This window comes from Grampus griseus (assembly GCF_964374135.1).
Source record: "Grampus griseus genome assembly, chromosome: 7".
In the NCBI taxonomy this organism is placed as follows: Eukaryota; Metazoa; Chordata; class Mammalia; order Artiodactyla; family Delphinidae; genus Grampus; species Grampus griseus.
In genome coordinates, this window is record NC_139001.1 from 60671791 (window position 1) to 60697826 (window position 26036).

The 26036-nt window shown below is 38.3% G+C and overlaps 1 protein-coding gene across 2 annotated transcripts in view; it reads right to left on the reverse strand.

Annotated features, from left to right (window-relative positions):
• Positions 1-429: 429 nt before the first annotated feature.
• Positions 430-26036, reverse strand: part of CYBRD1 (cytochrome b reductase 1) — a 35176-nt gene continuing 9569 nt past the window's right edge. The window contains exons 2-4 of one of the 2 annotated variants that reach the window (XM_082657701.1): positions 20390-20598; positions 4859-5013; positions 430-4155 (exon numbers count right to left, since the gene is read on the reverse strand). In XM_082657701.1, the coding sequence (XP_082513827.1) occupies positions 3855-4155; positions 4859-5013; positions 20390-20598 (665 nt within the window). In that variant the 3' untranslated portion in view covers positions 430-3854. The remainder of the gene's footprint in view (positions 4156-4858; positions 5014-20389; positions 20599-26036) is intronic. The other variant, XM_082657702.1, reaches the window with a different exon arrangement.

The window sequence follows — 26036 nt, forward strand, 5'->3', positions numbered from 1 at the left end:
GCTTACATCTTGGCTCCCTTCCACACTACAGAGTATAGTTCCAGCTCAGATCCTATATGGAGGACACCATGACAGTTTTGAAACAGTCCTCTGATCCTTTTAGCAATGTAAAAGGTATGGTACTCAGAGTACAATTTATAGAGAAATCTGACAGCGTTTTCAATAAGCAAACTTTTAAAAAAAATTTTCCCCATTGAAAAACAAACAAAAAAACCTGGGAAAGAGACTTTCAGAGCAACGCCTACAGGGACTTCCCTGGCAGTCCAGTGGTAAGACTCCGTGCTTCCAATGCAGGGGGCATGGGTTCAATCCCTGGTCAGGGAACTAAGATCCCACATGCCATGTGGTGTGGACAAAAAAAAAAAAAAGAACAATGACTACAACTTCTTCAACTTCTTGTCTGGACAAATTGTAACATACACAAATAGCTTCCAAAATAACTTTTATTACTATATAAAAACAAAGTCAAGAAAAAATAGATGCATTTTTTTCTACAAAATTATAAAATATTCAGGCTATTTAATATTTTTCCATAAATGTGTTGAGATAAAAAGGCAAATTTAAACATAGAAATCTTTTCCACATAAAGTTTTCAGGTACCTTGTAGGGGATAAAGAATAGTTTTTCTTCTACTTTCCTATGTGTAGCTCTAAGACATAGCAGTTACAGCTTTCTGTCAGAGTTACCTAAAAAAGGACATACAAAGATAAAAATTCCATCATGTTGCAATAAAATTAGCAAAAAACTTTACTTTGGGCTTTCAGATTTGGCAGTTGTAGTCAACCGGTATTGCACTGGAATTTCCAACTCAGCAGGGAAAAGACCCTAATTAAAAACAAGGCATCCTCTTAATTTTTGTCCTTTAGAAAAGCAGTCCCCAACCTTTTTGGCACCAGGGACCGATTTTGTGGAAGACAATTTTTACATGGAAGTGGGGGGGTGATGATTCAGGCAGTAATGTGAGCGATGGGGAGTGGCAGATTACGCTTCGCTCGCTCACTCGCCTGCCGCTCACCTCCTGCCGTGCAGCCCAGTTCCTAACAGGCTGTGGACTGGTACTGGTCCTCGGCCCAGGGGTTGGGGACCCCTGCTTTAGAAAACAGAAACCACTTGTCAGTATTCCTTAAAAAGTACAATTACCTTTTTTGTCATTTGATCGTAAGCTCTGAGATGCTGTTTCCAACCCACACAGCTTAAATGAAACCACGAGAGGAAAGGGAAGAAGGTGATTTGGAGGGTGGATTCAGTTTGACACAAGGTGCACAGGAAGCTGTACACTTTTGATAACATTAATTCAAAAAGTATATTCATCTGAGTTTCTCAATAAACCCTTTGAGACAAAAGGCTTTAGTGTTGATTTAGATGAATGTTAAAGCGTTTTTTTTCTGAAATTAGATTATGGGGTAAGCCAAGCCAGACTATCTCTGCAGGTGACATAAGCCATAATTATTTGGGAAGATTTCAATCACTGTTTTAGAACTGATACCTAAGGCTTTCTTCTCCCCTGTTCTTTTTGTGGGCTTTTTAAAGAGAAATTTTGGGGGGAGATGCTTTAGGCAGGACAAACCAGCTTTTGAAAGATAAAGGTACAATTATCATTAGAATAAAAAGCCCATTAAAAGAAGAGTCTCAAACAGAAAGGTTTTCTAGATATATTTGACTATGCATTGTTTTCATAAAGGTTGAGAAAGAAAGAGAAGAAGTTCCTATAATATCTGTAAGATTACCCTCACATTAGCCCACAAGAGGGATAAAATAAAGGGCTGAGATGAGGGGTGTTCAGATACTTCTCAATGGAGCAGAATAGTCTAGTGCCAAATCCATAATTAACTTTTAACTAATAACCTCTTTCTTGGCCTATATGAAATGGAATGGCAGCTTCAATTCTTGGGGCTGCCACTATCCCCTTCCCCCTAAAAAGCCCTGGAATTTTGTGCACCTCTATGTAATGAAATATCCATTCACCAAAATATGTTTGTGTGTGACAATGCAATTATTCCTTCCACTTAGCACCCTAACTGTAGCATGCTCTACTTATACTGAATTTATGTGTCTACTACATGCCAGGCATTGGGCTGGGCACTAGGGATTCTTATGACACTATTGCCAATTTTGGAAACAGAATTAAGAAAACAGTGTTTTGGTGAGGGACTCTTGAATGGATATTGTGAAGCTTCAGGGATGTGACGGAATATAGTTTGTACTCAGTCTATGGAAGTAATTACCAGTTACCCTAAAAGGAAATTCACTAAGCACCAAAAATGTTAAGTTTATTTGGTGTAAACTGTATGGTTTAAAATTGCAGGGAAACCAAAAATCAATCCCAAACGAAAAGCAACATTTCAGCATAGGCGCCACTCTAGGTTTTAATTTAAGTCAGCCCAGAGCCTAGACAGAGGCCTCATGCATGAAAACTGTCATCTCTGAGTCTTAATTCGCTACTGAGAACCAAAGCACAAGATGTCCCCTAAAATTCCACCCAAATCAGGAGGGACCCTAGCTTTTGCCCCTGGGGAAGGGCAGACCATGAAGTCCATCTCTCCTATCTCCAAACCCAAAGCTGTTCAGCAGCGATATTGTTGCCTAAACCTTTCTTTGCTACCAAGACAGATTTAAGATCAAAGGGGCATCAAGGTAAGCCATGGCTTGTTGGCCGTGGCAGGGTGCCCATGATGAATTTCCAGGTAAGGGTAGGCCTTTCTCCTTGGTTATTTGGGAAATCTGCCTTGGAAACAGAGCCAGAAGGTAAATTTTAACAACTCTACTGCATTCCACCAAATGAGGTTTATCCACGGGTGGGTCAAAACAGGTATAAATTAGCATGTAACAGAAAAAACAGCATAGTGAGGTGGTTAGGATCATGGACTGAACTGAGGTGCCAAGGTTTTGAATCTCAGTTTCACCACTTATGAGATGTGTGACCTTGGGCAAGTTACTAACCTCTCCAAGCCTCAGATCTCTCATCTGTAAAATGGAGCTTTTAATGGTGCCTACCGCAAAAGTTTTGTCTGGGGGTTGAATTAGCTAAGATTTATAAAGTGCTTAGAATAGTGTCTGACACTTAGTAAGTTCCATGTTTAAAAAACCCAGAAACTTGGGGAAAAGTGCTCTTTAAGGTTTGTGGAGTAGTTTATATTGCTTAAGCATTCAGGCATATTCTCATCCTAATTAAGTTTAGAATCTGGATCATAAAGTATACCAAACCCAAGGAAGCCTTGGGATTAAGTCAGTTTTGGAAAAACTTCCAGGTCCGACCGGCAAGATCTTCAGCTACCTACAGCCCTATCACTGCTCCAAAATGCCCTAATATAAACCCTGGTCTCCAGGGCCAATCTAAGGATAAACCAGCTGGGGAGGGAGCAAAGGGTAGGCACAGTGAAAAGGGAACCAGTAACTTTCCTAAATTTTTTTCTGTGCTCTAGTCATGACATCTGTGTAGCATTAACCCTGTCCCACATATGCATGATCTGATTCCAAAACTTTACAACTGGACTCCCAGAATTAACAGAAAATGACTGCATGACAAGAGGCCAGGGAAGCTGCCAGTTTATCAAATTTACCAACCAACAGATACATTTTGATCATCTGTTCTATGCAAGGCACTGTGCTAAATGCTTTGGTCCTCAAGAACAAGGTAATTAACCACAGTTTACACCTGCTGTTATTTACATTGATCATCTCCCTTCCAATTCAGGTAAGTTCATAGGCCTCAACCAATACAAATGCTTTCAAGAAATCCTACTTTACGATTAGAATAAATATTGAGTCTGTGGAGCTCAATCATCTTACGGCTAAATAAGAGAAGCTAAACTGTAGAACTAATGGAAGTTATATGGCTACATCTCTAGCCCATTTTACATGGTGGATCTCTGTCCAGCCTCATCAAGGGTGATGTTTCTTTTCCTTGCTGCTGCTTCACTGTTTAACTCTGAATCTGATTTGTCCATATTGCCAAAGTTCATTGCCATGGAACCTTCCATTCCCTCTGGAGCGCCTCCGTTTGGCTGAAGAAGGACAGAATTTGGTTCTTTAGGACGTTTCCATTGTGGTCTGGTGACTATCCAAAAAATGAGCGCCCCAAACACCAGAATCAGAAGGCCGAGGGTATTTGTGAAGACACCTTCTGGTGGGAATGTACTGTATGCAGGATTTTTCCTGCAAAAAAGGAGAGAGTGTGTCCAATTACAAATAGGGTGATACACCAAGGGGGGAAAGCTGGGAGGGAGGGGGAGGATGAATTGGGAGATTGGGATTGACATATATACACTAATATGTATAAAATACGTAACTAATAAGAAACTGCTGTATAAAAAAATAAAATTAAATTTAAAAAAATTAGGGTGATACAGCAACATGCCAAACAGTCTTGAATTTATCTGCTCAAAATGCACACTGGTACAGCTTCAATGTAAATTCCCTTAAAGCTTGACATTAAGAAGAAATTTAAGATATGCTATAATTCACTCAATGGATTAGTATGAAATTGTTAAAAATCATAAGTATGAAAATAATATAGCATCTAAAACACCTGCATCACTTAAAATTTAAAAAATGATACAAAAATGTAGGTATATCATAATTACAGTTAATATAAAAACATACACATCAAAACGATTGAAAGGGCATGCATAACTTCAATAGTTGTTTTGTAAGAGTAGTACAATTTGTTGGACTGTTTGGCTTTTCTTCCAAGCATTATTAATGTTATATCACATGTATAATATAATACATTTCTAAAATATTTAAATTTTCTATTTTCAACATTTAAAAATTTTTGTTACATTTATATTTGTCCAATGAACAAGTATTTAACATTTTGTAGCTTAAGAATTGCAATTAGGAAAACTATGCAACTTACAGGGCAAAAATCAGTTTCTCCGTCACTCCCATAAGTACTGTTGCAATCACTGTTCCAAAGACGAGAAGTCCAGAATAAACATGTATGGGCATGAGAAGTGCTCGGAGAGAAAGTGGAGCCCAAGGAAGCAGAAAGACAAAAAAACCTAGGAGAAGCTAAACATCAAAAAGTACAAAAGTTATCAATTAATTGTAAGTTTTAACTAATTTTAAAATTATTATAGAAGCAATATGTACAAAATGAGAAAACATTTCATATAGAACCAAGGGCATAAAATGAAGTTTCCCCATTCCAGTTCCACTCACTCTCTCGAGTATCCTTCCAGAAAATTTCTATGACTAAACAAGCGTGTGTGTGTGCACACATGTGTGTTTAAAAAGAGAGTAAGTCAGACATAGAAAACAAACTTATGGTTACCAAAGGGATGAAATAGGAGGTTGGGACTAAAATATACACACTACTGTATAAACAGCACAGATAAACAACAAGGACCTACTGTATAGCACAGGGAACTATACTCAATACCTTGTAATAACCTATAATGGAAAAGAATCTAAAAAAGAATATATATATGTGTGTGTATGTGTATATATATACAGTGTGTGTGTATATATACATACATATATATATATATAAAAACGGAATCACCTTGCTGTACACCTGAAACTAACACATTGTAAATCAACTATATTTCAATAAAATTTTTTAAAAAAGAGAGAGAGGGGGACAGTTTTTTAAAGTACAAGTGGGATTTTACTATACATATTTGTTCTGCATATTGCTTTTTTCCCTGAATAGTGTATCTTGGAGATCTTTTCATATCGATGCATGTATCTAGTTTATTCTTTTTAATGGCTGACATTCTAAGACTGTAACAAATTATTCAGTTCCCTATTAATGGACATTTCTGTTTCTAGTTTTTTGCTATCATTAACAAGGCTACAGTGAACATTCTGATACTTATTTGCTTTTTATCAATTTCCTTAAGGTTGCCAAGTAGGAAGGGAAGTAAAAGATTTTTAAGTCACTAAATCCAAATACAATAGAACACATTTATTCAGTTCAACCTAAAAAACTATGTGGAAAAAACCTGGCAATTTTGTTTTATGAGGAAGAAATGAGTTCTGCAGAAAATTCTCTCCATTTCCTTGATAATTAAATCCCTAGTGGGATACTTCTCTGCAGAGAAGACAACAAGATTATTACATAAACTAAAGTCTGTTAATGCTTTCACAGTTTTGTTTTGTTGCCCCAGACCCCTGCCCATTAAGTAATCTCTTCTCCTCCAGAAAATAAAGATGACTCAGTGACCATTGAGTTACTGAGTTTAAAGAGACTTCTTTTTCAGGTATCTCTTTGGTATCTACCACTCTAACAAAACAACTATGAGAATGAGGAGAAACACTAGCGTCACTGTTCATTTTTCCTGATTGATATCAAAGGACTAACGGGGGACAGAGAGGAATGAAGGCAGAAGGGGTGTGATGCCCTAAAACACATTTAGAATCAGAGTAAAGGCAACAGTAATGAATGGAAAGTAACTGAAAATGCATGCAATAGGCTGGTTTGCATATTTTATTGTCCATTAATACCACAGATGCCTGAGTATATTAGAAATGGTTCAGAGAGTCCCCCTTGGTGGTTCAGTGTTCCTAATTCTCCTTCAGTGATCTTTAGTGATTCTTTTAGTATCAAAGGGTAAGCATCCTGATGTACAGGTTGTGCTTTCTATACAAAAATGGGGCTCAGGTGAGTGACTGTCAAGGATTTAGCACAAATACATTTCTACGAGTAAGTCACCATATCTTTTCTGTGACTTATCCATGTAAATATATATATTTTTCCATATTCCTGTTATCCTGCCTTTCTATTCCTAAGATTCTTATTGTTTTGAATGATTCTTACTGTTTTCTCTTATTTCTTTCAGGATTTATCATGTGTGTCTCTTGTAATCCCATAAAGCTTAATGATCTAAGTAGATGGGACACCAGAAATTTGCATACAGGACCCCAGGACGATTTAACTCTCCTAAATCTTACTTTCCCCATGAAAACATTTTTTTTCAACAACAGAAAATTACTTTTAAAAGGAAAGGAAAAAATTACACAACACTTAACTTTGATTAAAAGGGTTCCAAATTATGCAAATGTATAATAGCTTATAAAAAGTTAAAATTTATATTAATCATTCTCTATTTCCTTTTAACCATCTTAGCCTTACTATCTTACAAGTAATAGGTCAACTTAAATCCTAGTGGACTGAATATTACAAAATCCTTAAGTTCCTTTAAGTCAGTGTTTCTTGAAATGTTGTTCATAGAAGACCTGTATCAGAAACTCTTAAGGTGTTTATTTAAAGAGATCCCTGTGCCACAACCAAATCTGCTAAATCAGAATTTCTGGAAGTAGTGTTTAGGAATCTGCATTTTGATGGAATGCCAGGGTGATTCTTGCTACATGTTGCAGTCTGAAGACCACTGCTTTTGATTCGCTCAAGTTATTTCAGAGATATGGGTTAAGTGCATTCTGGAAAATCCCTAAAAGTGAAGGCAGTAGACTGCTACCTTCAGTCTACAAACACTTATTAAGTGCAAACGAAGTGCTCCAGAGTTTAGGAACCATCACCTACAGAAAACTGCTCTTCACCACTATGGAGTTCTTAGGAGAGCTAAAGAAGAGTAAAATCTCATTTAAAAAGTTATTATTTAGATATGAAAGTGAAGATGTAGTATGATTCTAATTATGCTTAAATTTTTTTCTTAACTATATATTCATGGGCATAATAAGAGCCTAAAGGAAATAAACCAAAATATAATGATATCTCTAGATTATGGCATTATCAGTGATTTGAGGATTTTTCTGATTTTATAAAATTTTAAATAAATGTATATTACTTTTATAATTAGAAATATACAATGAAAGTTTACTTTTAAAGTTCCTGTGTTAGATATCTGGGCTTTTCTCAGTTGATTATTATTGTCCTTTAAAGATACAAATGTATTTTACTATGCCAGTTTTATCTCACTTTATGAAACAGATGAGTTTTTTAAAAAAAGATATGTGTAAACTTTTAGACATAATAAAAGCTTTTATTTGCAAAAGTCATTAATGAGACGAGGAAACATCTGCTTAGCTAGCTTTTGTATTAGGTTTGATTTGCTTTTCTTTAAGGGTACAGGTGGATTTAATGTGAATCAAGTGATTTACAGATTATTATATGGAGGCTCCTCCCAGCTCCTCTTCATTTTTCTGCTATTGTATATATAGCCAGCAGAGATTCAACCAACTGCTGATGGAAAATTTTTTTTTTTTTTTTTGGTAGGCGGGCTTCTCACTGCCGCGGCCTCTCCCATCGCGGAGCACAGGCTCCAGACGCAAAGGCCCAGCGGCCATGGCTCACTGGCCCAGCCGCTCCGCGGCATGTGGGATCCTCCCGCACCGGGGCACGAACCCGTGTCCCCCGCATCGGCAGGCAGACTCTCAACCACTGCGCCACCAGGGAAGCCCTGATGGAAAATATTTTTTTTAATTTCCAGAAAGTTCCAAAAAGCAAAATTTGAATTTGCCAGTCAATTTTTTACATAGCATTTACATTGTATTAGGTATTACAAGTAACCTACAGATGATTTAAAGTATACAGGAGGATATGCATGGGTTATATGCAAATACTACACCATTTTTTTTTTAATATAAATTTATTTATTTATTTTTGGCTGCATTGGGTCTTCGTTGCTGCGCACGGGCTTTCTCTAGTTGTGGCGAGCGGGGGCTACTCTTCGTTGCGGTATGCAGGCGTCTCATTGTGGTGGCTTCTCTTGCTACAGAGCACAGGCTCTAGGTGCGTGGGCTTCAGTAGTTGTGGCACACGGTCTCTAGAGTGCAGGCTCAGCAGTTGTGGCGCATGGGCTTAGTTGTTCCACAGCATGTGGGATCTTCCTGGACCAGGGCTTGAACCCGTGTCCCCTGCACTGGCAGGCGGATTCTCAACCACTGTGCCACCAGGGAAGTCCCTACACCATTTTATATAAGGGACTTGAGCATCCACAGATTTTGGTATCCATGGGGGTCCTGGAACCAATCCCTCGCGGTTACTGAAGGATAACTATATTCACTCATTCCTTCATTTAAAGCACATATTTCTGGGCCACATCCCTAGAGTTTCTGACTCAGTAGGTCTGGAGTGGAGCCTAAGAATCTATTTCTAACTCCCCTGGTAATGCTAATGCTGCTGTCCTAGGGACCACTCTTTGAGAAGCTCTGTCTTAGGTTATTTGCAAGTTGTGTTTTTCAAACATAACAGCATATTTTCTAGGGGTAAAAACACCTAATCAGAACCAACTAGAATATATCCATAGTTTTTTGTAAAAAGAAATGACAGACATTCAAATGGAAGTCTCCTGTCAATATCCTACATTTTCTTGCTACACTGTCTTTCATCAAGTCCACCTGGCAATACCTCAACCTGGCTCAGACATCTTCAGGACTACCCCTGGTATGCTAGGTCCCACTGGAGTAAATCATGCAGTCACGGGGACTAGCATCACTATAAATTCATGGTTATGATGCTCATGGCTATAAGCACTTCCGTGCTGCTCAACAATCCTCCTACTGTATGATTTATCAACTGGTCCTCCATGTTTCTCCCAGACACAAACCTCTGGCTCTCTTGTGTGCCTCCCCACTATTGGCAGATGATCCTACTACCACCTCATGGGAAAACAGAGGCAACTTCAGAGAAGAGCCTCATTTTTCTGCCACCAAACGAAACAAACCAAAAAACCATCCCAAGCGAACAATTCCTTTCCTTCTTCAGTTGCAATGGAGTTGGTGTCCTCCAATTTTCCAGCAGTCTCCACAACCTACTTCTTGAAGACATAGCTATAAATTATTGCATCTCTCCAGTATTCACTACCTTTCCTTCTCTATGGTGCTATCTAGTGAGCATTTTAACATGCCCAAGCTTCTCCCAACAAAATGAAGTAAAAAAGAAAGCACCCAAGCACCTGACTTGACTCTTGTCTCTGACCAGTTACCAACCTCTCTTTCGCTTCCCCTTCTTACCCAAACCTCTTTATTGAGTTGTCTCTATTTTCTCACTGTAAACAAAGGAGGAAAAAAGAGAATTTTGCTCAATACCCAATTCTACAAGGATTAACCTGCTGCAGTCACTGACCAACAGACAGAGGAAAGGAAGACATAAACAGGATGCTCTGTTCTTTGGACAAATAGGCCCCTTAGATAGTTAGATGTACATCTCAGGAAGAATTCTAATGAGCTCAGACTCTTGCATCTTCCCATACATTAGAAAAACACTAAAGTCATAAACTTGAGATATCTGTTCTTTGGGACTAGCAGTAATCTTTTACCAAGATGTTACTTGACTGCATGTATTCCCAAGCCCCAAATCACATATATACTTACTGGCTTCTCTCCTGCCTCTTTGGAGCAGTTTACTCAGAGCTACTGAGTGATTGTCTCCCACACTATAGTCCTCAGTAAGACCCTGAATAAAACTTAAACTCATAGCTCTTATGTTGTGCATTTTCTTTCAGTCAACATCACCTTCTATTTCCTGTTCAATTTACTGAAATCTGGCTTCTGCCCACCAAGGAAACTGCTCTCCAGGGTCATCAGTGACTTCCAGATCACTAAATCCAATGGAGAGTTTTTAGACCTTATTTTCCTTGACTTCTCAGTAGCATCTGGCACTCCTAAAGCCCTCTCCTCCCCCTCTAATGTTCCCTTTCTCATCCCACCCCCACTTTTTCAAGCCTGAAAGTGACTCTCTCTCATCCCCTGTATCACTGACTTTCCAAATCTCATTAATCCTACCTCCTAAATATCTTTAGGAACTATACACTTTGCTAACTGCTATTGCTACTCCTCCAGGCCACCATCATTTCTCATCAGAACCTTTGTAAACATCTTCAACCTAGTCTCCCTAAATTTATCCCTGTCCAGCCTCCAATTCATCTTCCATACCCCACTCCAGGCAGCTCAAACTCCTTCTGGTTTCTCAAATAAAGCAAATTTTTACCCATATACTATTCCATTCATAGAATACTCTTTCCGCTTTGACCACAGACCTCATGACTCCAGTTCTTGATCTGACTTCCTTTATTCTCTATACCATATGAGAGCTCTCCTAGAACACTCCATACCCACCCAATCTACCAAATACTCAATGACCTGTCTTCCCCTGTAAGCTTCATGAGGGCAGAGAGCATGTCTCTTTGGGCCCATGCGTGTCTTGTGGAACAATGTATGCCCCATAACTTAGACAGGTATCTGACGCATAGCAGGTATTTAACTCTGTTGAATAAATGGATGGATTTAGGAATAAAACTTCAATGACATAAAATGCATATTCTCAACCATGAAAGTGTCTATGATCTATAGTTGAAATGAAAAATGCCATCTTCAGGTCATAAAGGAGCCTACCACAAGACTTACACTTCTAATAACAACAGCTTACTTGTGTCATTCCAGTACGCTAAGCCCTAGGCTGAGCCTTTCCATGCATTATTTGTCTTTGGTTCTTATGATGTTGTGAAGGATGTATGAAAATCTTAATTTCTAGGTGAGCAAACTAAATCCGAAAAAGTTCAATAACATGTCCAAGGTCACAAATTACAAATGAATGAAACTGATTCAAACTGAGGTCTTCCTGAGTCCAAGTCCTGTGTTCTTAAATACTACCAGCTCTCTGGATCTGAGCAAGGAAGAAGCCAGGGACCACATTTTCTCCTGCTAAACAAAAGTCAGAAAGTTGTGACATGACATTTCTGAGAAGCCTAGTTAGCACACAAATAAAACAACCGGAGATAAGAATCTGAATATTTCAGAGGGCAAAAGAGAATCTTGAAACAATTAAAAATGTTTTCAATTCACCCAAGCTTAATATTAGAAAATCTAATGATGTGATTGATTACATAAACAAATTAAAGAGGAAAAACCATATTCATCTCAACATACACAAAAAATTCTACATCCATTCATGATTTCGAAAGAAAAATAAAATGGTTTCACAAACTGGAATAAGAGGAAATGTGAAACATCTGCACTGAATAGTGAAATATTAGAAGTATTCTCTTTAAAATAAGAACAATTCAAAGATTTTTATCTCTACCTCTATTCTATACCTCGTAAATACTTCTATATACTTCAATACTTCTATACTCTTCAATTCCACTGGCTAAGATGCAGAGGAAAAGACATACGACAAAACTGGCAGTGCAGATAAGTGGCAAAGACAGGGACGATTCAGTAAATGATGCCAGGGAAAGAGTTTATCATTATGGAAAAAAATGAAGCTAGATAACAATATCACTTCATGAACTAAGTTACTTCTAAATGAATTAAATACTTAAAGACAAAACTTTAATATTCTTAGAAAATATAAGAGAAATTAAAGTTTCCAATAATATTACTGTAATGTAACCTCTTGGCTATTTGTAGGCTTTTCTCTTAGACCAATTGCTCTCAAATATCAGTGTGCCTCTGAATCACCTGTAGGGCCTATGAAAGCACATACTACTGGGCTCGCCCCCGCCCCCAACCAACCCAGACTTTCTGATCCAGGAGGTCTGGAGTAGAACCTGAGAATCTTGTTTGTTTTGACCTCAGGGTAGGGAAGGATTTCATACACAAGGCATCAAAACAAAAAATAATAACCTTAAAGGAAAAGATGATTAATTCATTTCATTAAAATTGAGAATTCCTGGGCTTCCCTGGTGGCGCAGTGGTTGAGAGTCCGCCTGCCGATGCAGGGGACACGGGTTCGTGCCCCGGTCCGGGTGGATCCCGCATGCCGCGGAGCGGCTGGGCCTGTGAGCCATGGCCACTGAGCCTGTGCGTCCGGAGCCTGTGCTCCGCAACGGGAGAGGCCACAACAGTGAGAGGCCCGCGCAAAAAAAAAAAAAAAAGAAAGAAAGAAAAAAATTGAGAATTCCTATTTGTCAAAAAGTACTAACAAAAGAGAAAATACAAGTTTCAAAAGCTTGAAGATATATGCAATACATATAAATGAAAAGGAATTTGACACAGAACACCTATAAATCTTTAAGAAAAAGGAAAACAAACTCATTTTTGAAATGGACAAAAGACATGAACAGGTATTTTTTTAGAGGTGAACCATAAGCAATCAGTGAAATAAACAATAAAACCACAAGAAGACACCCTTTTATACCCACTAGTTTGGCAATATTTTAAGTTTGCAGAGGATGCATGCTGGCAAGGATGTGCCATATGGGAACTCTTATTTGCTGCTGGCAGGAACACACTTGGGTCATCCACTTTGGCGAACAAGTTGATGTTACTCTTTTAGACTGAGTATATAACTGCAGTCCTAAGTATACCGCCAGAGAAACCTTTGCATATGAGGACCAAGAGATGTGTATATGAATGTTCAGTGCAGCATTGTTTGTAACAGAAAACAATTGAAAATTGCCCAAATGTCTAATAGCAGGAGAATAGATAAGTAAATGTATGGCTTATTTATACAGTGGAATACAAAAGTAAAAATGAAGGGCTTCCCTGGTGGCACAGTGGTTAAGAATCCGCCTGCCAATGCAGGGGACATGGGTTCAAGCCCTGGTCCAGGAAGATCCCACATGCCACAGAGCAACTAAGCCCGTGTGCCACCACTACTGATCCCAGGTGCCGCAACTACTGAAGCCTGCGCGCCTAGAGCCCGTGCTCCACAACAGGAGAAGCCACTGCAATGAGAAGCCTGTGCACTGCGACAAAGAGTAACCCCTACTCGCCGTGCACAGCAACGAAGAACCAGAGCAGCCAAAAATAAATTAATTTAAAAAAAAAATTCTTTGAGAAAAAAAACAAGTAAAAATGAATAAACTACACCTAGAGGAATCAATATAGTTGAATCAGTAGAAAGAAAAAAAAGTTGTAATTGAATACATTTGATACTGCTTTTTAAAAAGTAAAAAATAAAAACTAAACGTATTGTTTGGGAATTTACAGTATGTGGTAAAATTATAAAGGAAAACAGGAATGAGAAAAAAACTTCTGGAGAATGGTTACCTCCAGGGGTTGGGATAGGTAGAAAGATGTGGGATCAAGTTGGGGGTGAGGAGGTGTTCTATGTTTTCTAAATTAAGTTGGATGGTGGAATCATGAGTTAACTTTATTATGATTCATAACTTCTACATACACACAATGGTTTGTTATTATTTTAGAAATCTCCCAGAGGCTAGATCTCACAAGTAGAAAAAATACCTACAACTTAAAATGCTTTGCAATTCATAGACAAACACGAGGAAGGGTGAAGACTTTTCAGCTTGTATTGGTTGTATTGCTTTGTTGCTAGCCCCCTTTCTTTCCTCCTTTTTAAAAAAATATTTATCTATTTATTTTTGGCTGTGTTGGGTCTTTGTTGCTGCACACGGTCTTTCTCTAGTTGTGGTGAGCAGGGGCTACTCTTCGTTGTGGTGAGTGAGCTTCTCATTGCGGTGGCTTCTCTTGTTGCGGAGCACAGGCTCTAGGCGTTGCGGGCCTCAGTAATTGTGGCACGTGGGCTCAGTAGTGTAGGCTCTAGAGCGCAGCCTCAGTAGTTGTGGTGCACAGGCTTAGTTGCTCCCCGGCATGTGCGATCTTCCTGGACTAGGGATGGAACCCGTGTCCCCTGCATTGGCAGGCAGATTCTTAACAACTGCGCCACCAGGAAAGTCCCTGATTTCACTATTGATCAGTAGACATAGTTACGTTCTTTGTAACAGCTGTATAATATTCAACATGGATTTACCACAAATTATTTAGCCATTCCCTTGTTGATGGACATTTAGGTTGCTTCCCGTTTCCTGCAAACATTGCCGCACTAAAAATCCTTCTTAGAGTTCCTTTTGTGACAGTATTTTATTTCCACTCTCCCCAAATGTGGGATCACTATGTTAAAGAGTAAGTATATATATATATATATATATATACTTTAAATTTTTACTGGAGTATGGTTGATTTACAATGTTGTGTAAGAGTAAGTATATTTTTTTAAAAAATAATAGATATTAACAAACTACTTCCCTAATTTGGTGGCAATTCACTTTCCCACCAGCAGGGCAGAAGTTCATCCTTACCTCACATCTATGATAGCAATGGATATCACTATTGTTGTTCTGTCAGTCTCATGGGAGAAAACGTTACTTTATTGTTGTTTTAACTTACATTTCCCTAACTTCTTAGTGAGGTTGGACATTTTATCATATGCTCATTGGTGATTTAATTCTTCTTTGAACTGCCTGTTCAACTCTTTTGTTCATTGCTCTATTAGGTTGACTTTTTATTATTAATTTTTAGGAGTTGTTTTGTATATTAAACACATTAATCCTTAACACATGACATGATTATTCCCCATATCTCCTTGTGCAGTTCCTGCTGACTTGAATATCTTTTGTCACATATACAGTCAGCCCTCCATAGCCACGGGCTCAGCATACATAAATTCCACCAACCACAGATCAAAAATATTCCAAAAAAACAAATTCCGGAAAGTTCCAAAAAGCAAAATTTGAATTGGCCGCAGACCAGCAACTATTTATATAGGATTTACATTATATTTACAGAGCATTTACATTGTATTAGGTATTGTAAGTAATCTAGAGATGATTTAAAGTATATGGGAGGATCTGTGCAGGTTACATGCAAATACTACACCATTTTATACAAGAAACTTGAGGATCCTTGGATTCTGGTGTCCGAGGGGGTCCTGGAAACAATCCCCCAAAGATACTGAGAAATGACTATAATTAAAACAAAATTTTATGTAGTCATAAATGTCTTTCTTTTCCTTTATGGTTTTTAGATTTCTTGTCAACCTTATGGCCTCCCCTACCTCAATATTATACAGATTATATGCTTCTTAATTTTCTTTTTCTCTTTTCACTGATTTTGGATTTTTTATACTCATACCTTTAATCTACTGTATCTGGAATTTTTTTTTTCTTTTGTGTGATGTACAGAGTCTTTTTGTTTGTTTGGTTTTTTCCAAATGGATAGCCAATTATGAAGGTAACATTGATTAAATAAGCATTCTTTCCCTGGTAAATTGAAATACCATAGTGTCATAGAAAAAGTTCTTATACACACTTGCGCTGTTTCTGTCCTCTTTGTTCTTGCCATGGATATATTTTGTTTATTCCTGTGTGAGTACCTTGTTTTGAATAAAGCAGGTCTCCCTTCTCTTCTTCAAAATTTTCTTGGTTATCCTTGGATACTTGTTTTTCCGCATAAAGTTTAAAACTCCCATTGGGTTTAAAATTAGAATTATATTAACTATAAATATTAGTTGAAGAGGGAAGGATATTTCTATATTAATTTTTCCCTTTCAGTAACATGGTATCCTTCTATTCATACCATGTTTTCTGTTTTTCAATAAGTTTTTATAGTATTCTACTATAAGATTTACAGGATTCTACTTCTTATTCTAAATGGTTATTTCTAGAATGGGCAAAAGTTATTGGATTCTGCATGGCTATCTTATACCCAGATACCTTTCCAAATTCTCTCATTATTTTAGCTATCTCTTGTGTTTCTAAACATGTATTATATGATCTGCAAACAGGAAAAAAGTCACAAATTTTCTATTATTTATACAGATTTTTTTCATTATCTCATGCATTAGCTAAAACCTCTAAAACAAAATTGAATGACAAAGGTACCAAGCATCAATGTCTTATTTATTTAATGGAAGTGTCTTCAGTATTTCACAGTTTAAGCTGATGTTTGCTGTTTGATATTGGTAAAGGTGTTTATCATCAGAGCTGCCACCTTAGATGTGAAGTATGGAGTGCACAATGGGGCAACATCTAAGAGGAGTTTGTTTTCTCCCAGTGTACTAGATCAGTTTAAAGTATCTGTTCCTTGTAGGTCAAAGGTATAAAACAATCTGGACCTGATGTCTTTTTTAGTGATAGATTTCAAATGATCTTACCAGTTGCTTATAATGTTATTGGTCTGTTTAGGTTTTCTAGTTCCTCTTGGGTCAAATTTGGTAGTTTATATTTGTCAAGAAAACAATCCTTTTTTCTTTCTTTAAGATTTTTAAGAATATTACCATATATTAATAATTTAATAAATTTAATAAACTGTGCTAATTTTAAAATATTATTTATATCTATGACTATATTTCTTTCTTATTCTTAATGTTGTATATTGTGCTTTTTTCAATCAGATTTGCAGTGGTTTATCTATTTTATTCTACTTGTTTTAAAGAACCAGCTTTTCATTTTATTTGTAATTTCTTTTATTTTTAATTTATGGTTGTGATAGGCTAAATCATGCCGCCTCCCAAAGATGTCCACAACTTAATCCCTGCAAGCTATGAATACGTTATGTTACATGGCAAAAGATGCCTCACTGATGTAATTAAGGTTATGGATTTTCTGATTGGGAGAAAACCCTGGATTATCTGGGCAGCCCAATCTAATTACATGAACCCTTTCAAAAACAGAGAACTTTGGCTGGAGGAAGAAGAGATGAAGAGGAGAAAGAAGGAGAAGTCAGAGAGATTCCAAGCCAGTGAGACAGAGGGGGCCATGTGCAAGGAACAGAGAGAGGAGCTAAGGACAACCCTCAGCCCACAGTCAGTGAGAGTATGGGGACCTCAGTCTTACAACCGCAAGGAACTAGCTTTTGCCAACAACCTAAATTAGCTTGGGAGGTGATTCTACCCCAGAGTCTTTCCATAAGAGCCCAGGCCAGCTAATACCTTGATTTTGACCTTGTGAGACCGTGAGCAGAGAAACCAGCCAAGCCAATCTGGACTTCTGATGTAGAGAAACTGTGAGGTAATATATTTGGGTTGTTTTAAGCCACTACGTTTGTGGTAAATTGTTATGGCAACAATAGAAAACTAATACAACTGTTCACGGATTTTTTTTTTTTTTTTGGTGTTTACTTTTCCTTGTATATTTTGCTGTTCTCTTTTAGTTTCTTTTTTTTTCTCCTGGTTTTATCGAGATATAATTGAACTTCAGTTTCTTAAGTGAATACTCCATTTACATATTTTAAGTTTTTCTTTCAATAAATAAAGGCATTTAAGCCTATATTCCTCTGAGAACCATTTTATCTAAGACCCATATATTTTCCAATAAATATTCTCTTTTGCTAATTCCTAGATATTTCTTAATCTTATATATTAAGATATAGAGCACAGTATAAATTGGTTTTTAGAAATTCCAGATTAAAAGGTATATCTAGTATAGGAAACTTTTTTTTTTAGCTTTAAAAGCTTTTATTGTTATACAGAAATGCATGTGTATTTAGAAGACACAAAAAGTGAAAAGAAAAATAATCAACTGGAATCCAGCCACCTAGAGATCATTTCTGTTAACATTCTGATGCATATCTTTCCAGATGTTCAGAGAATTCCTTGGCATATAACTAACGCACTAAAGGCATTTTAACTACTGTACTCAGAACCATAAACCCTCTCACAGGCAAGCTACATAAAGTTTTGGGTAGTCTCCATTCTGTTCCTCAGAAATATGGCCGTCCACGGAGGATGATCAAACACGGGCTGAGTGATGGTGGGCATGTTGTGGAAACAGCAGGACCATGTGGGGAGAGCTCAGGATTGGAAAGACCAGCGCCTGAGTCCCAGCTCTGCCTCCTGCTGTGTAACCTGTGCGTCCTCAGCATCTGTAAAGACTATCTCACTTGAAGGACTACGTGAGGTAAGCAGAATGCCTCACACTGCGCTCTGGCTCTAATATCCTGCATTCTGGTGTGGCACAAAGGAGGTGAGGCAAAGGGAGGGGAACAAACCGCTGAAAGCAGAACAGAAAGCTAGGAAAGTCCTGAAGAGATGCTAGTAGACCAAGGGGGTCCCCAAAGCAACTGGCAGCATCTCAATGGCCCCTGCTCTTGCCATCCTACTCTCTGAAGGGAGAGGGTCCACCAGCTGGCAGCAGAGGAGGACGCTGTCTCCCAGATGAGAACACTGAGGGAAAATCAACTTTGAGGGCAGGAGATCTGGGCTAGGCTCAGCCACCCAATTTGAGATATTCTCCTTGTTCCTTCTTGATCAGTAAGATCATGTTTGATACAGGGTTCTCCCTATGCTCCCCTTCTGTCTGGCACCTTTCAATCCGCCAATCCCTACCTCCAGGCATGCTAATGCAAACTGAAATTATTAATAGTGTCCATATAGATATCAACTTTTACTTACTTAAAATTCAAAAAGGCTTAAGGCTTTAAAAACCTTACTTTAAGAAGCAGAAAAATGACAAATACATGTCTGCTAAGAGATCCTTTTTTAAAGAGGTCATATATTCATATATTCTAAAATATGCCTTGAGGTTTTATGAACTCACTCTAGTTTCTTCTCCTATATCCACAGAAAAGTAAGTTCACAATGATGTCCCAATCAGGAGTTGGATATATGTACTAAGCAAGGGAAGTGAATTGACATAGTTTGTCAAAAAAATTGGCAAAGATTTTTCAACAAAATGGTTAACACCAAAAACATTAAAAATTAACCTTTACTTTTGTGATCTAGAACAGCCAAATTCCTATCTCACTCCATTAACTTACATTTAAATATAGTGCTCTTAAGTGTATGTGTTTTTTGGGGACTTCCCTGGTGGTCCAGTGGTTAAGACTCGTGCTCCCAATGCAGGGGGCCTGGGTTCGATCCCTGGTCAGGGAACTAGATCCCCCATGCCACAACTAAGAGACCCCATGCGGCAACAAAGACCTGGTACAGCCAAATAAATAAATACTTAAAAAAGAGTATGTGTTTTTAGTAAATGAAGACATTTAATAAATGAAATGAAAATAAAATAATCACTGAGCCTTCAAAATCTAACAAAGACGTAAAAATTCACCTCTTTACTCTTAAAGTTAAACCTAGAAAATAGAAGTGACAGAGAACGTGAGAAAGAAATCTATAGCTCTTGCCTATGCTAGTTGATCCAGCACATGGAATTTAAAGTCCAAACAATGGCAGCCTAGATATTATGAGATGGCAATTTCTCTACATACATATGTCCATATTTAAACCCTTACATTCAAGCTCATAACTGAATTCTGCAGTTCTGGTGCCCCCTCAGGGGGAAATACTTATAATGGAAACAAATGGAACAGTGACTAGTGGGAATGAGATGATTTCTAAGAAACTATGAATGAATGGAAAACATCGAAAGTATCTGAATTGTTTTACTTTTTATATCTTGTTCAGAAATACACTGAGAGGGCTTCCCTGGTGGCGCAGTGGTTGAGAGTCTGCCTGCCAATGCAGGGGACATGGGTTCGAGCCCTGGTCTGGGAAGATCCCACATGCCGCGGAGCAACTAGGCCCGTGAGCCACAATTACTGAGCCTGCGCGTCTGGAGCCTGTGCTCCGCAACAAGAGGCCGCGATAGTGAGAGGCCCGCGCACCGCGATGAAGAGCGGCCCCCCCTTGCCGCAACTAGAGAAAGCCCTCGCACAGAAACAAAGACCCAACACAGCCAAAAATTAATTAATAATTAATTAATTACTTTTAAAAAAAATTAAAAAGAAACACTGAGATACTGACCTGTAAGATGTAGAGAATGACAGCTGTCAGTCCAACCCAGCTGTGCAGACTATACATATTGGGGATGTTCCTGGCATTGTGGAAATCAAAAACAGCCACCAGAGAAATAATTGCAAGAATGGCAGCAACAGTGTTTAACCCTGCATGGATGGATTTCATCAGGAGCTTGCTGCATTTCCAGGTCCATGGCAGTCTGTATACGATGATGGCTAAAAAGAGACAAAAGTGGACAGAATGTAGTGGTGCTGTTTTTTTAATCAACACAAGATGAACAGTTCGACACAGTGAACACTCCCTTTTGTGAAACCCTTTTCTCATGGCTTCTGCTTCCCCCCTCTTCCCTGCCTCTCAGTGGTTCCTTCTTGGGCTCTTTGCTGGCATCTTCTTTACTCCCAACTTATGAACGAAGCTTGCTGCCTCTCAGGCTCAGTCCTAGGATTTTTTTCCTCTCTCTGCTCCCTCTCTGCGTGATTTCATTCACTTTTTCATTAAAATGCTACCTACATGGTAGGGACTCCAAAATTCTCATCTCCAGCCCAGAACTGTCTTCTGAACTCCATACCCACATAATCCAATGGCTTCTTGACATCTCCACATAGATGCCTCTCAAATATTTTAAACTCAACATGTCCAAAATGAAATTCTTAATCTTATGATCTGGTTTCTTCATATAAGTGTCTTAATTTGACAAGAAAAAGACAGACTAAACAATAGAAAAATATGTGCAAAGATTTAAATAGACAAAGTATATCCAAGAGTATATCTAAGTATTTCACAAAAGAGTATATCCAAGTGACTAATAAACATAATAAAGATATCAACTTCATTGGTCAACAGAGAAATGAGAATTTCATTTAGCCATTCACATATCTGAATGGCTAAATGGAAAATACTGAGTATTGGAGAGGTTGTGAAACAATCAGAACGCTCATGTTCTGCTGATAAGAGTTTAAATGAGAACAAACACTTTGGAAAACTAGCAGCAGCTACTTAAGCAAAATATATGCATACCTTATGATCTAGTAATTCTACTCCTGAGTATATGCCCCAAAGAAGTTTGTATGTAAGTTCACCAAAAGACAAGTATGAGAATATTATTACAGCACTATTCATTGTAGCCAAAACCTGGGAACTTCCCAATGTCCATCATTAAAATAAACTGTGATATATTCACACCATGGAATAATATACAGCAAAGAGGATGAATGAACTAAAACTAGAACTTCACCCAATGATATGGACCAACCTATAATGTCAATGCCAAGAAACCAGACATAAACAAGTATATACTGTATGATTCAATTGATATGAAGTATAACAACAGGCAACACTCATCTCTGCAATAAGAAAAGTCAAGATATTGGTTGCCCTTGTGAGGAAGGGGTATAGCAACTGGAAAGGAATGTACGAGGGATTTCTGGGCTCCTGCTAATAATCTGATTTTCAAACTAGGTGTTGGTTACATAAGTAATCACCGAGGGAAGATTCATTAAGCTATATATTTATATGTATACTTTTCTGCATGTAGATTAAACTTTAACAAAAAGATACTTAAAAAGTTTTTTTTTTAGTGTCCTGGCTTAAGCAATAGGTTATATACCCACCTCACCCAGCATGCAATTAATTTTTGTTCTGAAGACAATATCCTGCCCCAACCCACCCTCATTCCACTCCTTCAGTCCATGTCAGGAAAAATTTAGATATCTGGAAATATATGGCGGATTGAAAATGTTCAAAGAATACTTCCTTGGAAAATGGATTCTATTATATCAGCAGTGAATCATGTATATTTCTTAATTCCAGAAAAGAAGAAGCAGATACTGCTGCTGCCTTTTCCCGTCAAAGACATTTATAATTTGAATATATGAAACTTAATTGGATCATAAAAATGTAAGATTATCTTGTCCATTTTCAGGCAGAAACACAAAAAACCTACAAAGATAGACGCGAATTCAGCCTCTTTAGAGCTTTCAGCACAAGATGTCAATCTTCCTATTATTTGGTTCCATTCCAACACTTGACAGGCCTCACCATTAGGACAGTATTCCTTTTATGTAATACAAATTCTGAAGGACAACCACGTACTAATTTTAGTGCATATATGTCTATCTTATAAATGATTGATTATATTTCCTTAAGGATATGGAAACTTTGTAGACAATCATTTATATATTCAACAAATTTTTTCAAACCATTTAACACAACACCTTAAAAGGTACACTTTGTTTTTTTGGCCATGCCGCACAGCTTGCGGGATCCTAGTTCCTTGACCAGGGATCGAAACCTGGGTCCTGACAGTGAAAGTGCCTGAGTCCCAACCACTGGACCACCAGGGAAATCCCAAAAGGTACACTTTTAAAAGCTAGTTCAGGGAATTCCCTGGCGGTCCAGTGGTTAGGACTCAGCAGGTCCACTGCCATGGCCTGGGTTCAATCACTGGTCCGGGAACTGAGATCCTGTAAGCCCTGCCGCATGGCCAAAATAATTAATTAATTAAAAATAAAAGCCAGTTCAAGGCCCCTTCTCATCCCTACTTCATCCTCTTTGAAGGCAAAAATGTGTCTTGCTGTTTCTCCTTGTATCCCCAGAGCCTAGGACAGCCCTGGGCTCAAAATATGTATGCAGCTCCGTTAGTATTTTTTTTTTACTTATTTTGAGATACTGTAGATTTACATACAGTTGTAACAAATAATACAGAGAGATCCCATGTACTCTTCACACAGTTTCCCTCAGTGGTAACATCTTACATAACTACAGTATAGTATTACATCCAGGAAATTGACGTCTATATAATCCACTAACCTTTTTCGAATTTCAGTAGTTTTATTTGTGTGTGTATGACCCTTAAGTTTTTTGTTTTTTGGTTTTTGTTTTTGCGGTACGCGGGCCTCTCACTGCTGCGGCCTCTCCCGTTGCGGAGCACCGGCTTGGGACGCGCAGGCCCAGCAGCCATGGCTCATGGGCCCAGCCGCTCCGCGGCACGTGGGACCCTCCCGGACCGGGGCACGAACCTGCGTCCCCCGCATCGGCAGGCGGACTCTCAACCACTGCGCCACCAGGGAAGCCCTAGTGTTATTTAAATAAATAAATGTAAAGCACTTTCTGCAGACTGATCAAAGTCCAGAAATCAAATTGATGTCAACTCTAACACTATGGTTTCCTCTCCTCATGCTTTTCCTCCTCTGATGACTCAGCGGCACATCCTATATGATCTAATGGGTTTTTTGGTTTTGGTTTGTTTTTTGCATTTTAAATTATTTTTATACTTAAAATTATATCATGAACATTTCACATATCATTAAATTATCCTTGAAAACATGAATTTAAGGACTGTACAATATTCTCATACATATTGGATTTTCTAGATAATAATCAATTGTATGTTGACATACAATTGACATATAGATTATTTCCAATATTTACTAACTTCAACAAAAAGTTGAAGTAAAATAAATTTCACTGTCGTAATTATATGATTCTTTCGTTTTTAAGGAAAGCAAATGCCTCTTTACCCACAGACTTAGTAACCTTTTATCTACACAATCGAGTTTTTTGCAATCAATCTGTGATCAGGCAGCAGTAAAATAAAAATCTACAAAATATTAAAACCTAATAACGTGGGGCTTCCCTGGTGGTGCGGTGGTTAAGAATCTGCCTACCAATGCTGGGGACATGCGTTTGAGCCCTGGAAGATCCCACATGCCGCAGAACAACTAAGCCCGTGCGCCACAACTACTGAGCCTGCACTCTAGAGCCCGCAAGCCACAACTACTAAGCCTGCGAGCCACAACTACTGAAGCCCGCACGCCTAAAGCCCGTGCTCCGCAACAAGAGAAGCCACCGCAATGAGAAGCCCGCATACCGCCACAAAGAGTAGCCCCTGCTCGCCACAACTAGAGAAAGCCCACGCGCAGCAACGAAGACCCAACACAGCCAAAAATAAATAAAATAAATAAATTTATTAAAAAACCCCAAAAACCTAGTAACGCATTTCCCTTTCTCCTGGTTTAGTCTCATTTATTACACACACACACACACACAAACACCTGAGGCCTTGCAAGGTAGTAGGCACCATGCTAAGTGCTTTACAGGTTTACATTATAATCCTCGACTCAACTGGGTGAGGAAGGTATGTTTATTATTACCATTATGCAGAGCAGGAAGCAGAGGCACAGAGATGTGAAGTAGTTTGCTCAATATCATTTAGTGTTTTTAAATTAATATCACTGTTGTTATCATCATTGTGGTCACCATCATTATATCCTCCAGGCACCACCCCAAGGGAAGGAATCTTAGATGAGGGAACTTGAACATCCACATGCGAAAAGGAAATACTCAGGATGTTTGCTCAAATAGCAAATTATAAGCAATAACTCACAACAGCTTTTCCTCCCCAATCTGGGTCATATTATATCAAAAACTTCCAAAATCAAAACTAACCTCGGATGTTAGAAATCAAGAATAGTTATCATGACTGAGGAGAGTTACAGGGGTAACCAAGGGGATTCTGGGGTGCCTGGAATGTTGTTTCATGATGGGTACATGAGTGTGTTCATGTGATGAAAACATGTCACTTACGATTTAGGTACTTTTCTGCATGTATGTGGTTCTTCAATTAAAAGTACCTTAAAAAGGTTGCCCAAAATTCATAGACAACTATGCTCCCAATGAAGAATTTTCACTCTTCTCAATACTACGGGCACCACAGAGAAATGTGTCAAATTTTCCGAAAAACTGAAGTCTACCCTCTTTGAGTGTCAAAACTTGACTTTTAAACTTTTCACATTTACTCAAATGTTCTTCAGATTGGTTGCACACTAGCTTTCCTTCTCTAGCACTAGCATGAGTGGAACACAATTTAATCTTTTATTGACAGTTTGCAGGTTATCAACAAAACACACTGTCCTATTACTATAAGAGAAAGTCCCTAGGAACTTTCGAAGCAGGAGAGGTACTTGCCTCTGATCCAAACGGGCCCAGACAGTTAACGTTTCTCTTTTAGTCCCTGGGTCTAGTGTAGAATTTTTCTATTTCCTCTTTTAGTTTCTTGCTCAGGTTAGGGTGCCTGCCTCCAACCTCTCCCCTCCATCAGCCTGCATTATCTATTATTCCTACCTGTTTTAAGTTCTATTTAAGTTTATAAACTTTTATGATGGCAAAAATTTTAACATCTGTTAAATCTGGGCGATGAGTACATGGAGATCTGTTATATTATTTTCTGTATGGTTGAAAGAGTTCATAACAGTTTTAAAGTTAAAACAATATTTCTGTAAGCTTGCAAACCCAATAGCCAATTAGTCTCAACTGCTAAGTAGGCAGCTTGTGGAAATCTCAGCGGCTCTCATAGAAGTGAGGCATGGAGTTTTCAGCACCTATCCTGGCAACAGAGAAGTTCTGTGGGGTAGCTGACTATGTTTCAAAATGCTCTCTAGATAGATGGAGGATAACTGCAAAATGCTGCATTTGCATAAGGTGTTTACATGCTTTTTAAAATGCATAAGTGACCAAAATACGGTGGACTTCAGGAGAAAGGGCAACCTTAGCAAATCAACCACATTTCTTAAACAAGTAGCTCTTCTCAACAGTAGTATAAACTGCCTTGGAGAGTGGAATTTAAACATTTCTTGCTTCTTTGGCTTGGCACTGA